The 16,146-nt window shown below is 43.8% G+C and overlaps 1 protein-coding gene across 4 annotated transcripts in view; it reads left to right on the forward strand.

Moving 5' to 3' along the window:
• The window catches only part of SLC15A2 (solute carrier family 15 member 2), a 66,688-nt gene extending 50,898 nt beyond the window's left edge, over positions 1–15,790 (forward strand). For 3 of the 4 annotated variants that reach the window (XM_042827039.1, XM_042827038.1, XM_042827040.1), the window contains 5 exons: positions 846–956; positions 2,421–2,517; positions 4,917–5,063; positions 5,701–5,805; positions 6,618–8,366. In XM_042827039.1, the coding sequence (XP_042682973.1) occupies positions 846–956; positions 2,421–2,517; positions 4,917–5,063; positions 5,701–5,805; positions 6,618–6,794 (637 nt within the window). In that variant the 3' untranslated portion in view covers positions 6,795–8,366. Of the gene's footprint in view, positions 1–845; positions 957–2,420; positions 2,518–4,916; positions 5,064–5,700; positions 5,806–6,617; positions 8,367–14,112 lie in introns of those variants that run through there. The other variant, XM_042827041.1, reaches the window with a different exon arrangement.
• The last annotated feature ends 356 nt before the right edge of the window (positions 15,791–16,146 follow it).

Below are 16,146 nucleotides of genomic sequence, written 5' to 3' on the forward strand. Positions count from 1 at the left end.
TGTCCTCTGCAACCCATGATGATCACTTATCTTGTCCAACTTCCTGTACAAAAGCAAACTAATCAGATAAAATGAGAGCAGTATCTTCATAGACCTGCACCTGTGAAGTTTTCTGCTGCCTGAACACCACCTAGGAGACTTGATTAATACTTCCTGTCAGAAACTCTTTCATTTTTCTGTCAGCATTTTTTGACAGAATCTCAAACATTTCCGTTAAAAAAATTCTGAGATTTAACTAGGAGAATGTTCTTTTTTTCCACTGAAGTTACTTTCGTTGAGCATATTACTATCTTTAGGGCTCCCTTCTATGTTAACAACTGAAAACCAAAATTCTTAAAATCATGGATCATATGAAAATTGTTTGGTTTCGCTAACAGGCCCAAACCTCTGTTTTCCCATGAAAGTTTGTTGATGATGAAAATATCTTGCTAGAAAACTCTTTCTTGCAATTAGAAACTCCTTGGAAAGTATGGCAGCACAGTGCACACGCTCATCAGGACACACACCTTTATAGTTTCCTGGGGGTGGGGTTCTATCCTCTTGAACAGATATAAAAGAATCTATGAATGTGTCTGAGAAGAGATTGCTGGTAAGTTCATTCTCACACACACAAATAAGAGCTCTCTTTGCACAGAGAGAGTAAAATTACATAGCAGTAGGAAAAATAGTTTTATATTGAAAGCCTCGGCATTGAGTCAGGCTGATACTTTGGTGGCTTGCAGGAGAAACTGTCGTAACCTTATGGAGTGACAGAATGCTTTGGGAGAGAGTGCATTTCTTTTAAGTGATTCATGTTTTACTTTTCCTGCCCTGTCTGACAGCCTAATAATATGCTTTCTTTGCAGATTCATTAACAGTTTGAGCCAAGATGTCAACCTCACCATTGACAGCAAACAGTTCATATCTGTTCAGAGAAACTGTGGTGTTTCTGGGTACTCGCTTGTAGAGAGGGACACGTAAGTTTCCCTTGCTGTGCTGAAGGTCCTCACTGAAGCCCTTCCTTGAGCACCATAGGGTTTTTTTTTTTTCTTTTTTTCATGTAAATAGCAGAAACTTAATTGCAATGCTCTTGGCATTTGATTGTGTGGCAGATGTTTGTAAAAAACAAGCAAACAAAAAAAGCAGAATAATCAGCTCTGTGCAGAGCAGCAGTTACTCTAGGCCACTTGTGTGTGTACAGAAGAACCATGCATTTGCAAAGCGTCCAAGTCGAAGGATAGGGGATCAGTTTCTCTGTGCATAATATGTTGCTGAATAGATTCAAGTTCTTAACTGTGTCTGGAAAAGCTCCCTTCCTGTAGCAGTTGTTGGTTTGGTAAGATAACATAATCAGGGAAACATTATTGCTTGGAAGCGTTATTCCTTTGACATGAGTGTAATGACGTTCTAATTGAGGTAATGATTGGAATTTTCTTAGAGCTAGGTAAATAGAATATCAGGAATCCAAAATCTTTCTGAAGAAGTCCATGTACAGAACTTAACTTTCTCTGAGCAGTTACACTGTATGTGGAGCTGGAGTGAAGAATTATGAGAAGTTATTGAGAGGCCATCTGTGCATCTGTCAGCAGAATGAAGTCGAAGATGGAAAAGTCTCTCTGCCATGTGGCACCTGCTCTATTTTGGTATTCTCTCAGGTCCAAGCTTTTAGTGTTAGGATGCTCTCAGAGAAGGAACAATTCATATTCCACATGACAAAGTGCTGGTATGTGAGCTGACGACATCATGTGGGCTGGTAACATCTAACATCCCATGGCCTTGTAGGCCGGGCTGATAGACTGGGGGTGCATATGGCCGTGGTTTGGCAGCACAAGACTTGGCTCATGTAAGAATTTCTGGCCTCTGCAATGTTTCAAAGCCTCCTGGCTTTTCTCTGCAGAAGCTCCATCCAAGGTATTTATGGCTGCAGTTTAGGTGGATGCATCAACCACTTTGGCAATCCAAAATTTAAGAACAAATAAGAAGGCTAATTTGCTCTGTTGAAAGGAAACACTATGGCTTGTGGGAGTGTATCTCTAATATCCTGAAGACTCTCTGAGCCTGGCTAACTTGCGGGGCCCACAGTTCCTAGAAGGAATGAATAAAATTTTGGAAGAAAAATAAGGCTGTGGGGGGGGGGGGGAAAGAGAGAGAGAGAGAGAGAGAAGTTCTCTTTTTGCTGGAAATTTCTGAGATTGGTTGGAAGAATCAGCATTTCAAAACATTAGCAATAGCCTGGGTCATTGGGTGAACTCTAGTCAGTGCCTAAGTGTTCCTGGAAGGAAGAGATGGCAAGAACTCTAGGGATCCTCTGGCATAAACCTGACTGCAGCTTTACATTATACATCCTCTCTTGTCCATTGTAGGGGCATTTTTGATAGCTCTACTCTGTGTTCTTTGTCTGAGACTAACCAGAAAATGCTGTACTTCATCCTTGTATCTAGATATGATAATGGAAAATGCATAACTGAAACTGGGGAATTCACCCTGGACCTAGGGCTGCTTGACTTTGGTGCATCGTACACTGTTGTGATAACTAATGTAAGTGATCCTGTGTTGGTAACAAGCTCGTTCTGCTCTAGTCTCTGGCAGTGTTTTTCCTCATACGTTGGTGACTCTCTTGCTTTCTCCACTTTGTGAGACTGAGGCAATAGCCATTTGAAGGCTATCCAGGAAAAGATTCTGGCAACTATAAAAGCAAAGGGGGCGGGTGGTCATTCCACCTTACACTGTGATCTTGTCAAGTCTTACCAGTTAAACAAGAAGCAATGTCTTTTGCTTGATGGAAATCCTCAGAAAATCAAGTGACATGCAGTTTATGCTGGTATCACACCATCCTTGTTTGGTTAACATTGACCCAACACACTGCCAAGAGCTAATGCTGCCTGTGACCTCTAAAACTACAGTACCTGGTAACATTTCACACTTGAGAAACTCTGCAAAAACAGTCTGCTGCACCCTCATGTTTTACTTACTGATCTGAAAGTTGATCTTTCAAGGCATGTGGATTTTGCACAGGAAGAAGAGGAGCAAAGTGTTGAGAGAGGTGGATGAGGTTATGTATCTTCTTTTCCTCCTCTCACTCTCACTGTACAGCTCATTTGGAGACTAGTGTGAAGTCAAGGCATGCTTTTCCAAACAACCCAGAAGTGTGAACCAAAGAGGGTGGAATCCTTTGCCTGCCTGCCAGCTTCTTAGAGGCACTGCTCTGACTGGTCCAGCTGGCAGGAGCCACGGAGATCAGTGTAACTGTCTTAGTGCCCATTTTAACCTTCCCACTGCACAGGCACGCTTACAAACCAGGTCTGACAGGACACGCTGCTGAGCTGCCCTTTGGGGCTTTGACTACTGTGTTGTGATGAGCAGAGCGAAGTGCTGTCAGCTATTCCCTGGCAGGAACATCCCCCTGTTGGGCAACTAATGGGAGCTGTTCATGTCTGTGGAATCCAAATACGTAGAGGGGAAAAGCATAGCTGCATAACACCTGTTTGGTTGTTTGTTTGTTTGTTTGTTTTTTCACATTTTTCCTCCTGTAGCTGGAATGTGATGTACGGTCCTGGAGAGGACAGGCAGGTGCTGCCATCTTTGAGTGTGGAGATTTATGTACACAAAACACATGCACACTTGAAGGGATGTTGGCCAGTCCCTACTTCTATGGCTGCACACCTCTTTCCCAGGATGAGAAGCTGAGTAGAGTAGTTGCATAGAGAATATGAGACTAAGAATATTATCACCAAGCTTCGAGTAATACAGCAGAGTGTAGAGGAGAGGTAGATGCATTCCAAATGGGTGTGGGCAAGGACCCCACTTTGTGGTCTCATCTCAAAGCCCCTGCTGCCTCCGTGGATGCTTAGGGGTGGCTCTGTGCCTCAGACCCTATGGCCCTGTGCAGTCCTTTAATCTTTCTGACCCTCTGTTTTTCCATCTCTTGCCCTGTGCTTTCATCCTTCTGTAGAGAGTTTGCTCCAGGCCAAGATAATTTTTAATTATTGCAATGATTTGTACCATGCTCTCCTACTCAGCTGAGAGTGAAGTATAGAAGAACCAAGAAAGCAATATATTAGGCTGCTAATATAGCTGAACTGTAATACTTAAATCATGGAAATAGTGCCTTCCCAGCCTTCTTCAGTGTGCAGTTGTAGTATAGTACTTGTGACATTTCCTTTGGGCAAAAGAGCAGTGCGCAGCTCTCCTCTCACCCCTTTTAGCCTTCTAAATTACACTCTCTTGATTTGCCTCCCTGCATGGTGATTAAGTACATCTCATAAACATCCCTTGTATTTTCCCATGTACTCTCCTTAAACACTAGGTTTCCTGCCTGAAGGCATTTTAGCCTAATGATTGCCTGGCTGCTACTCAAATCTCTCTCTGCTTCTCTGCACATCAGAGGCAGTATTAATTACACCTAGAAAAGCAAACAAAAGGAATTAGGAATACAGACACTGTAACTGTCTCAATATACCTGATGTGGGGAAGTTTTTGCTACTCTTAGAATTCCTGAACTGGGTATGTTTGGGTGTTGATGCTATAGCTGGGGAGTTATACAGTGCTGACGGAATGCAAATAGTGGTCATGTGGAGGGAGTGAGCATTTATCCTCTTGCCCATTCCGGCTCTGGTGTCATCAGCAGGTGACAGGCTCCATAAAAGTACCACACAGACTTTTCCTAACACCAGTAAAGAAGGCAGCTTACCATTTTGCAATAAATCTTGAAGATCTTGTGGCACAGGAGGTAGCTGGGATATTTTCATGTTGTGCAGTAGGAGTCAGCCTACTCCCAGCAGGCTTGGATGTGGCAGAGATCAGACCCACAGTTTCACTTCCAGGTCAGAGCTTTGCTTCTGTCTTTGCTTTAAGCTTCATCTTAATTCTCTGTAGTCCAGTCTAGGAAGGATCTGATCTTTCAGCAGCTAATTGATGTTCCTTTATTTTCCTGCTAGGTGTCTGCAGGTGCGGTTCAGACATGGAAGTCAGAAGACATCAAAGCCAACAGTGTCCATATGGCTTGGCAATTACCACAATACTTATTAATATCTGCTGGAGAAGTGATGTTCTCCATTACGGGTCTGGCCTTCTCCTATTCTCAGGTACTCCACTTAAAGATAAGGGGCTTAATTAGACTTCAGGATTTATTCCCACGTCTGCCAAGGTTGCATGAGGCTTGGAACCTGCTTTAAACTGAGAGACTGAAGGGGGTCTAAGGATTTATGAGAATCTGATTGTGGTACACTAGGTTGTCTGGGATGAAGGTTTGTGAGTGGAGAGGACTGAGACATTGCAAGATCAAAAAGCTGAAGCTACTCAAATCTATCTTTGGAGTAAACTGCAGATATTTATTAATGTGAGGCATTAATCCACGGGACAATCTGTTGTGAGATATGGATAATTTGAGGTTGGCAGGAAGCTTAACATCAAGATCCAGTATTTTCCAAAGATGTGCAGACGCAGAGCACCAGGCTTCAAGCTTCAGAGCTTTTTGCTTGGGTCTCTAGTCTTCCTGATCTTACAGTAGATGATCTGGGTTGGGGGTGATCAGAATCCAGATCTGCAACAGGAACCTTCTTCATGTGTCCTCTAGACTTGTTTTGAAACCTCTCTGTATGCAGCTGTAGGACTTAATTGCAAAGGAGACACATGAAAAATTCCACCATTTTCTCCTAGGCTAGGTAGAGGGATGTGGGCACAGCATGACAGCCACTGACCAGACTCTTCTTCCCTTTTCAGTCTCCAGCCAGCATGAAGTCAGTGCTGCAAGCAGGCTGGCTGCTCACAGTGGCTGTTGGGAATACCCTTGTGCTTGTTGTTGCCCAGGCTGCACCTATGGCGCAGGTATGGTTCTGCTAGTAAAACAAAGCTAATGCTTTAGAACAGGCCCTGGGTGGTGTTTCTGGATGCCTGTGCCCTGGAGGCAGAGTTTCTCTACCCAGCCCCAGGCTCCAACATGCCCCAGCTGTCTCCCAGCCAGGATTCTGCGTAGCCCTCAGCATTGCCCTCTGGAGCAATGGTCTTTCCTGGGCCTTTCAATGGCAGTAAGTAATACTGCTGTGCCGTGCTAATAGTGCTGGAACTCAGCTTTAGGCAAGCAGACTTTATTTGGACCTGGAGCTTGGACACAATGCCAGCCATGTGTTGCTGCTGCATACCAAAAGCAGCTTGCCTGATTCTGTCAGGGCCAGCTGCCTATTGCATCCCTGCGATACTGGGCTCTGCATGGGGAGGCTGTGGTGCAGAAGTTGTTTCTTACAAGCTGCAAAGCTTCTGGGATGATGACGTGAAGTTGTGGACTGGGGCTTGTTTCTGGCTCACAGCAAACTGCCTGTCTCAAAGGCATCTTGTGGGCAAAAAGGCCAGGCAGGTATGTGCCAGCCAGGGCAGATTTGTAAGAGGTTTAGTGAAACTAGCCCATGGGTGACTGACTTGTTTTGAGGTATATCACACATATTCGTATTTACATAACTACATTACATATACATGATTTACCAGAAAACAGGATGAGAAAGTTTCTACCTTGAGAGAAACCGTAGGTGCTGGAAAGCTTTCACCCAGCACTTTGAAAAGCACTTGGACATGCAGAGAAATCCTCTGGACTGGGAGACTGGTGTTCCCTGACTTGCTGTTTTATTTCTTTTTCTCTTTCCTAGTGGGCTGAATTTGTCTTGTTCACTGTTCTACTCTTTGCTGTGTGCATTATTTTCTCCATCATGGGATATTTCTATGTCAGTGTGGATCCAGAGGACCTAGAAGAAAAGGAAGAGAAGAAAGAGACCTCAAATAGAGGAAACATGATTAGTCTTGTTACTCAGAAAACAAAGCTCTAACACATTATGGGTTGGGATCTTTTTTAGTTTCTATCTTTCTTTCTTTGTTTTCCACTCTTCCTCTCTTTCTCGCTCTTTCTCTTTCTTTTTCTCTCTATTTCTCTCTCTCTTTCTTTCTCTCTTTTTTTTTATTTTTATTTTTTTAATAATTTTTAACTCAGTAGATGGTAAGGAAGAATGGAGACGATGTTATTTTATAATACTGTGGTTTTTATTACTCAGAATGTAGCTGCCATCTAAGTGGGACAAAATAGCCCTCTAAAAAACAGTAGGGGGTCCTGAAATCTGAACAAAATTCCCTGGGAAAAGTCCTGTGGTATTGAATTCCCATGTAAGTGAAGTCAATGGAATTTAGAACCTGCCCTTCTTTCTAAGCAAGGAATGCTTTCCTATGATTTTCTTTTAAGTATATATTTAGGGCAGCAGAGAGGAAGGGTGGAGGGCATGCCAGCAAAAGGTAGAGATGCTTGGAGAAAAGGATAAAAAATCCCATGTGGGATCAGCGAAGAATAGATGCTACAGATGGAAGACTTTTTTTGTTGTTTTTGTTATTTTTTTACTGCAATCATCAAAGACTGGAAGAGTTACAATCCCCCAAAATTACATCGTGTAACTCTCTTTATGAGTATTTCACCCCATTACTGCAAATTATGTTTGGTCCTGATTTATGACTTTCACCTCCGGGCCCAGAAGTAATAACAGGGAATTAAATGCTGCAGGCTAAACTATTCCCAAAGCACCACTGAACAAGATATGCATTCTACCATCTCTCTGATATACGGTACTTCTTAGAAGTCTGCAGCAACTGATAGCATTCTTTGATTAGACATGATTAGAGAATTGGTTTACATTTTTGTACTTTAGGAATCCAAGCTGTTACTTGTAGTCTTTCTGTATATAAAGTCTATATTGGACATTTCCTTTAACAGTTCCTGCCGCTGCAAGTTTAGGGTATGGCTGTTTTCTCATCTCATGCTTCAGTTATTCTCCACTGGGAGACACACTGCAGCAGTTTCTATAAAATTCCAGGCATCCTACAGTGACTTAAACAAGGAAGCACTTTACCATCTTTTTTCAATCTACAAAAGGATACTGTGGCATATGAGATTTTTCTTTTCCTACCTGATTTCTGTCTCTCTACCCATGTAGGTATGTAGGTATTTTAGCAGAATTGTGAGAATTATCTGATTTTTTTTTTTCTTGCTTGCATGAAGCTGTGAATTTTCTTGTTCTGCATTCAAACTGTTTCAACCATTGCCAATCTAGTAAAACTCCTTGGACAGTCCCTGCCTTCCTCTGTCACTCCAAGGCTGCAGCTGTGACAAGTGTGGCCTAATTTACAAAAAGGCTGTCAATAGGGTCTTCAGGTTCCCAGAGAATAGACTTTTAATGATGCTTTCCTCTTCCAACTTGGCATTGAACATATTATGAAATACTTGCTTGGTTTCCACCCTGAATGGGACTGTGCTAAGGAGTATGCTTAGCTTGACATCACTGGTGCTTTAATTTGCTGCCACTTGTGTATTGTTGAATAAGACTGAGACAGCGTCACTTTTTGGTTTCTAACTGGAATGTGCAGTCTTAGATTGTTTCCTTTCCTTCTTGTCCTAAATGGCCATGAGGGTGCACCACTAGTTCTGCATAAGCTCCTGCCTGCTCTGAAATAGCATCTGGGTCTTGTGCCAGAGGGGGACCGTGGTCCCAGACAAATGACAACAGGCTGCTGGTGTGCACACAGAAGTGCTTAATGTGCTTCAATTGATGCAGAGCCATTTATTAAGCTGTGGTAGCTGGAACCGGGTGGCTGAGCCCTACGACTAAGTGGGGAATGAAGGGCATTGAAAGCCATCTATTAGGTCATCCAACCTGCTCCTCGGAAGCCAAGTCGGGATTATTCCCTCCACTCCTTTTTGGTATTGTTCTCTTGCCATGAATCTGTGTGTGTTCTTTCTCCTCCAGGCATTGTTGTTTTCCTAATCCTGTTTTATGATACGCTGCGAATCAGCTCAGAGGCTGCTGAGTCACTCTGCTATGATGCTGTTTGACCAGCTTCCAATTTGAAGCACTAATAGAAAGTATTTTGTCCTTTCTTCCCCCCACGAGCAAAACAAAGAAAAAAAAAAAAAAAAAAGCAAACGGAAGGAATGGACAGGCTCCAGTAGTACTGAACAGACCCAATTTAGAATTATTGGAGCATTTAATTTTTTATGAGCCTTGAATTTGGAAGTGCGTTGATGTTTGAGGGCATCTGCGGTGAAAAGACAGCGGAAATCATTGGAGCACTGTCCTTGGGAAGCACTTGGTGCATCACAGCTTGAGGTGGTGTGAGGGAAAGCAAGGTACTCAAAGATGTGATCTTTAAGACTGTGTGTGCTCAAAAACCTCTTGATTTTTATGTTTTTTTTTCCTTACTGGCGGCATTACCAGAAGCTGTCACACATTCTGAGCTTAATTTAAAGGAAGCGTTCAAAACTCATAAAAGATACATTTAGGATGTCATCTGTATCTGCTTTTTAGTCTCCCGATGCCAAATTGTCCCTTCCCAAACATCTCAAAGTTCCAAACCATCACCATAATGCTGTGGGGAGAAAAATTGCAGTTTGCGGTTGGGAAGGTTAAGAATGTGAAGTCAGTGCTATAAATAAAGTGCAAACATGAGGCTGGGGGCTGCTGCAGCCCCTTGGGAGAATTGCTCCAAGGAGTGAAAGGCTCTGCTTGTGTTTCTCTTCCATCTGATGGAGTTTCTTCTTCCCACCTGCTGGAAGTCACCTCCTCCTCTGCTCTGCCTGCTTGGTTGTTGTATTTGTATTGTGTTTGGATTCCTCGCTGCTTCAGCTGCGGTCGTAAAGCTTTGCTAACCTGACCCGTTTATTGAAATGCACTGCAGTTTGGAAAGATTTCCCCTGAGCGTGCTGACAACCAGCAAGGAGCAGGCTAGGGGCTGTAATGAAGAGCTACAAGGTTGCGAAATGGCACCTTCAGTATAGCACTTCTATTTTAGAGCTACAGTTCCATCCTAGCAGCCCTTTCGTCACCTTCAAATGGACTCAGAGCAGGATTGAAGATCTGGGTCCTGATTCTGTAAAGTACGGAGGCCTCAGGGGTTTTATTCCATACAGACCGCCCAGAGACAGGGCCATGCACAGCTCTTAAGTCCCAGTTTTAGGAAAGTATTCCTTATTCCTTTTGATCGTTTGATTTGGTATCAGAAGGGGAAGCCAAAACAGTGATAGCATATGTAGAGATGTAGAGCGCATCCCTATGGGAAAACAGCAGCCTGATGTCTGTCCAGCTTTGCCTGTCGCTTTCAGCAAGTGATGGAGTTTGTCCTGGAGCAGATTAGGGAAAGCTCACACCAGCTGTTTTGGAGGCTGCCCTACAGAAATGATCATCTCTAGCTAAGGGACAGCAGTGGGCTGACAAAGATCAATAGCACATCACTGTGCAAGCCTTCATGGAGATTGCAGGGATTTGCCCCATTGTGGATGCACACGTATTTGCTTTGTGGAAGGATGCATTCTGGTCAAGTCCTTTAGTGTAGCAAATTTCCCTTCAGTTGTGCTGGCTGTTGTCCAACAGATTTTTCTTCTTAGCAGGTTGAAATTGTGGCCAGTGGTATTTCCTTTCAGCTTTGCATGAGATAAGCATAAAAATGAGATTTCAAACTCTGCAAAAAAAAACTTCTTGGCTACGAGTCCCTTAAATTTACCTCTTTTTTCTGAGGCACCAGAATGCTATTAGGAAGCAAGCTGTGCTATGCAGCTCAAGGAGTTTGCATCTCTCTTCTTCCCTCTTCCTTTCCCCATAGAGTCCTATACTTCCAGAAGCTATGTTTTGTTTGTGATTTTTTTTTTTTTTTTTTTTTTTTTTTGTAAAAAGAAGAGTCACTTACACAAGCAGAACCTTTACTTTCATTAGATTGAGCCCACTCATTTCTTTAGGTTCTCAAGCTAGAGTTGTCCGTGAAAGATGTGGTTTTCCTGAGCAGTAACCTCCATGCAAGCTTTATTGTAAAAGTGAAATGTGAGTGAGTGAAAGGAAGGGTGCAGTGATGGGAAGAAGAAGAGGAGGAGGAGGCTATGCTCCTGGTGATGCTCCACCACCCATGGGCTTCCCTTGGGACAGAAGAACTGGCTGAGGTGTTATCACAGAGAGTGACAATTAATGGGTAGTTTTAGCCAGGGCTACATGCAGAAGAGCAACCTCTTATTTGTTCTGAATTTCTTTCCCCAGCCTAGGAAATGTTTTCTAGCAACAGCAGCTTAAACCTGTGAAGTCAGCTTTATGGCAGATACCACAGCTGCTGAATTTTGGATGATACCAACCTCTGCATCTCGTTAGCGCATTTGTTATTGTGATATGAACAACAGAGTTTAAGGAACATTTCTAGTTTCAGCTGGTTTTAGCCCAGTCCGTCATGTCAATATGTGTGATAAACCTGCCATGAAGAAGGAGATGGTGTGAGGCCTTTGAGTTCCCTGAGCAATTTGGAAAAAAAAAAAAAAAAGCAAAATCCCCAGTGAAGCTGCCAAAGTATGGACTGCAGCACTGCTTCCCTTGGGGCTGCCTGTGGGTTCCGTAAGGCCGTCACTCACCTTTCCAGGAAGACAAAAACTGGGGGCACTCAAATATTTTGCCTTGAGTAGGGCTTGTGCCACATTACAGAAATGGCATGAAGAAAATCACTGCTTTGCTCTAAACTCCTCCTTCCTTGCCATCTTGGGTGGTTAGTAAAGAAGTAAACAAGTTGTCTCCTAGTGAGCTCTGGGTCAAGCTGCTGCTGCATCTCCTCAAGGCCTTTCCATGCTGTGTTTTACCCGAAGGTCAATATCGATCAGTGTCTGTAGACCAGAACCCAGCAGTATAGCAACTGGCAGCCAAGCTGATGAAATGACAAGCAAGTGAACATTACTTGTTAGATTAATTTATCTCATTGCAAGTGGTTTGGACTGTACGGTCTGAATAGTTGGGCTGCACTTTCAGCCTCCCACTTACGCTGGAGGCTCTGGAGCCCCGGCCTCACCAGTTCATCTGTGAGTCCTTCTCTTGTGAGGAAGAGGGAGAAAACCAATCTGGGATGGACATTTCTTCCTGCCCACTTGTCCTGATGGTGGTTTCTTTTGCTACACCACACTGGGCATCAGGCAGTCTGAACAACGCTTACATTTTGCCCTTTCCTGTCTGTAGCCTTTCTTTTGGAACTGATGTCACAGTTTTTCTTCTTTTTTTTTTTTTTTTTTTTTCTCCCCCAAAGGCTGTTTTGAGCACTCCTCTCTTTCATGAAATAAATAAATGGCACTGCCTGTTCACTGGCAGATGGTCCATCCATCTTCTGCCATAACTTTAGAGCTGTGAAGAACCCCCTGAGCTCATGGTGCCAGCAGAGTCCTCTACATCCCTGCTGGAGGAGCTCTCTGCCTCTTCCTTGCACACCTTTTGTATGTGCTGGTTGAAACCAAAGGACTTGTAAGGACTTGTGCTTTGTTCCTCACAGTGCTCCTCAAGCTGCTGTAATGTAAGCTCTGAGTTCCCTCTTCTGATTGAGCTGAAAACTATTAAATGCCATTGAGTGCTTCAGAACTAACTAGTTTTGTACAGTAAAGTGGTTTTTTTTTTTTTTTTTTTTTTTTTTTTTTTTTTTGTAATATCTTGCTGTGTTCACATTCACTGCTTGCAGCTATGATGTGAAACACTGCTCCAGTCTTCTTCTGTCACCCCTCCCTTTTTGGAGTAGGCTTGGCTTTTAGCTTTTCCATAAAATACTTTGGTCAGTTTAGTCCTGGTGCCATTCATTTGCCAGCATCCCCTGAAAAACCCTTTTGTGAAGCACTGGGACAGTTTGCCCAGACAATTTGCTGGTGAGTGCTAATCCCTAGAGACACTCAAAGTCAGGCTGGACCTGATTTCTGAGCAACCTGACTGAGCTGTAGGTGTCTGTGTTCTTTCCAGGGAGGTTGGCCTTTAAAGGTCCCTTCCAACAGATATGACTCTAAGCCAGGAATTGCAGATGATTTCCTTGGATTTTTGCTCCTGTCTGCTCAGTGTCTCTTGCTGGTGTCACTAACGCAGCTCCTACTGCCCATCCATCCATGGGCTTACTAGACTGGGGGGAGTAGAGAAGTCTTCCCAGTGCATATAGAACAAATATCTCACTTCTGAAAGTCTGGAGTGCACAGGAGGCCTTTCTTTACTCCTGTCTTCTGCTGGCCTTGTGTTTCCTTGCTGGCAGTCACCCTCTCATCTCCTAGTTGGGTCTCCTAGTAGTAATAGTTCACTCCAAGAGAACTTCTGCCTCCAAAATGGGGTTTGGTCAGTTTCATGGTGTTACTCGTGGTGATGCCCATCATAGGGTTCATCTCGCCTGTTCAGCCTCCACTCATAGTATTATTTGAGTTGAAAAGGATTTTTAAAGATTATCTAGTTCAACTCCCCTGCAGTGAACAGAGACATCTATAGCTAGATCAGGTTGCTCAGACCTCCAGTATTGTCCCAGGTTTCTGCTGTGGTTTTTCCTCCTTTATCTCTCTGTTTTGCCTTCCTCATCACAGCTTCCCATTAGCAGTGCAATGCCTGGAGGCTGAGTGCCCTTCACACCATGGATCTGCAGGCAAAGTAAACTCAGAAAATCACTAGGGTGGACTTTGATGGCTCCTGTCTACATCAAAGACTGAGATTGAATGAGGTCCCTTTGATAAACTGAGCTGATGGGCCAGTTTGGCTTGCACGTGCAGTATTTTGGGCCTCGTGGGGCTTATCATTAAAAGACAAGAGAATGCAATTACTTGGAGAGCTAGGAGACTGCTCTAAGTCGCTAGTCTCTGCTTTGTCAGAACAAAGAGGAACTTAATGGCAGGGTGGCAGGAGGCAGCAGGCAGCCTCTCCTTGCTGTGGGAGGCAGATTGTGTCCTGCGGGTTTGAACACATGCAGTAGCACAGCGGGCAGGGTGCCACTGCGGCCCCTCGGTCCCTCAGCTGTTTGCTCCAGAAGTGAAACCTTGTTCCCTTTTCACCCAGGTGGCTGCTTTATCTCTTTCTACAGTTTCTTGTGCTTCTAATTCCACCCGTAAACGATGGTTGTCTTTGACTGGAGCAAGACAGATTTCAGCTGGGTTCCTTTGCCAGAGCTTAATCAAACCCTGACCTGCATAGGGAGCTCAGCGCAATCTGGCTGCTCCCTGCTTCAAACCCTCAGGCCTGGGGCTGGATCCCGACCCAGCAGGAAGAGCTCTGTTAGCTTAGGCTCTGAATCAAGCCCTGAAGATGAGAAATGTCTGGCTGGACACAAACGCAATTCTCCCTGTTTTCTTTTTTCTTTCAGGTTACTGAGTCAGAGCTGGATGGCATATGTAATTGTAGCAGATCTATTCTTCAGTCTTTCTCTCTCTCTCTTTTTTTTTAAAGGAACATTCATGCTGCATTTTAATCACAACATTTAGAATACATCCAAATAGCTCGAGCTCAAATCTTGTTTTTCAGCCAGAAAGCTTGTTTTTCATCTATTATAATAATAAATGTGCTATTGATAACAGTTTAGATGCAATTCAGCGCAGCTTTGTGCTGTGCATCAGCTCTGGAGGGCCAATATTTTCTTATTATCCATTATTGATATGACACGTTGCAAATATTTAACAAACAAATGATTGGGTTTATCCTCGTGGCCCTCTTAGTTTGCAGTCTCATTCTTTTTGACAGCTGAAGTCAGGATTAACGATGATCTTGTTTAAGACAATTGATGGCTGGCAGGTTTATTCTCTGAACCTACAAGTGCAGTCAGAGAACCAGTGCTGGGACTTTCAATTAAATCTCATCCTTGAAGCAAATTTTTTTTAGCTTTATTCTATCCAATTCTCCTAAGTGGAAATTGGATTTGCCTGGTAAAGTGCTTAGACCTGTTTTTCATTTCTTCATTTATGTAGTCATTTTAAATATAAAAGCTTAACATGATGTGCTGACAAAAGGAGCTGGTTTTCCTTCTCAGCCCAGAGCTTGCTGGGTCTGTTCAGCCTGTAAATGCTTTAGTAGACAGGTCCTCTGAGCGCAAGCTCGGAGCAAGGAGGCCACCTTGAGACTTTGCAGAAAGGAGAGATCCAGAAGGATGTGCTGGGTTTGGTCCTAACATCTGGAGGATGTTACACCCCGTGGGAAAGCCTGGTGTGAACGCCGAGGCTCACGTGAGTTTTGGGTGACCGGTGGGGAAGCTCTCACTGAGACAGGAGCATCTTCTAGGGGAAAACAGCAGCAGAACAGAGACTCACAGGAAGCACGTGCTGGGCACTGGGCCACATGTTGGGCACCAGGCCAGCTCTGTCCTGCGATTTCTGACCATGAGCTGTGCATGCACAATGCAGGAATTCACTGGAACGTGAGCCAGGCTTCGGAGATGAGAAGTGAGTTTGTTCTCCAGTAAAATCGCCTTTTGTTAGCAGAAAATCTGTGCATCGGGCTCCCCAGGGGAATAGTGGTTGAAAAGCACAGATGATTAAACGATAACACGTTTGAGGGTTTTTCATTTTTTGTGTGTTTGTTTTTTCTTTTCTTTTTTTTTTTAATTTTCCTTTTGGGTTTGGAAGCTGGATGCCGCACATAGGTTTCTCCACACCCAACCTGGAAATAATGTACTTGTTCTATGCAAAAAAAAAAAAGCTGAGACTCTCAAAAGAAGAGCCCCCAGGAATTGTGAAATACCAAATGTCACACCAACGAAAATGACTGAAGCTGGCAGCTCCTAGCACAGCGTACCATGTTGGTCTTAAGCAAGAAAAAGCCAAATCAAACAAGACGTGATGGAACAGAATAAAATCAGGCAAGCACCTCATCTTGGCTTGGAATAGCATGTTCATAGAGAAAGCGTTTTTCATTGCTTTTATTTGGTTAAACCAGCAGTAAAACCACTGGCTCAGACCTATCACAGCCCATGAGTGCCTGCTCCTCGGTGCCTGACCCTTTTTGTAGTGTAAGCATTCTGCTCCCTTCCCTTGGAAGCAGTGGTGGGCCTGGCAGTGCGTTTCAGCATGTCTGCATGCAAGTCTTCAGTCCTGCAATAATCCCCATTGCAGGGATAGTTCCACCTGGTATTTAAGCCTTCATCTCACCTCATTTTAAGGCTTGCTTTTTGATTGACTCAGCATCAATCACCATAACATGCCAGAAATGCTGTTTCCATTAACAAATACATTTTGTTGGAAGCTGGGTAGCCCACGGTGCTGCTCCAGGTTCAACACAAGGATAGGTGTTTTGTCTGTGAAATTCAGGGCATCTGCAGCCCACAGCACCATGCAGATGTATGGAACAGGACTGAGAAGTTGCCCTGCATCCACATCCCTGTGCCATTCCCAATTTGGGCACACAACCA

This window comes from Centrocercus urophasianus, unplaced genomic scaffold, assembly GCF_019232065.1.
Source record: "Centrocercus urophasianus isolate 14NV4802_14NV808 unplaced genomic scaffold, USGS_Curo_1.0 seq_28, whole genome shotgun sequence".
In the NCBI taxonomy this organism is placed as follows: domain Eukaryota; kingdom Metazoa; phylum Chordata; class Aves; order Galliformes; family Phasianidae; genus Centrocercus; species Centrocercus urophasianus.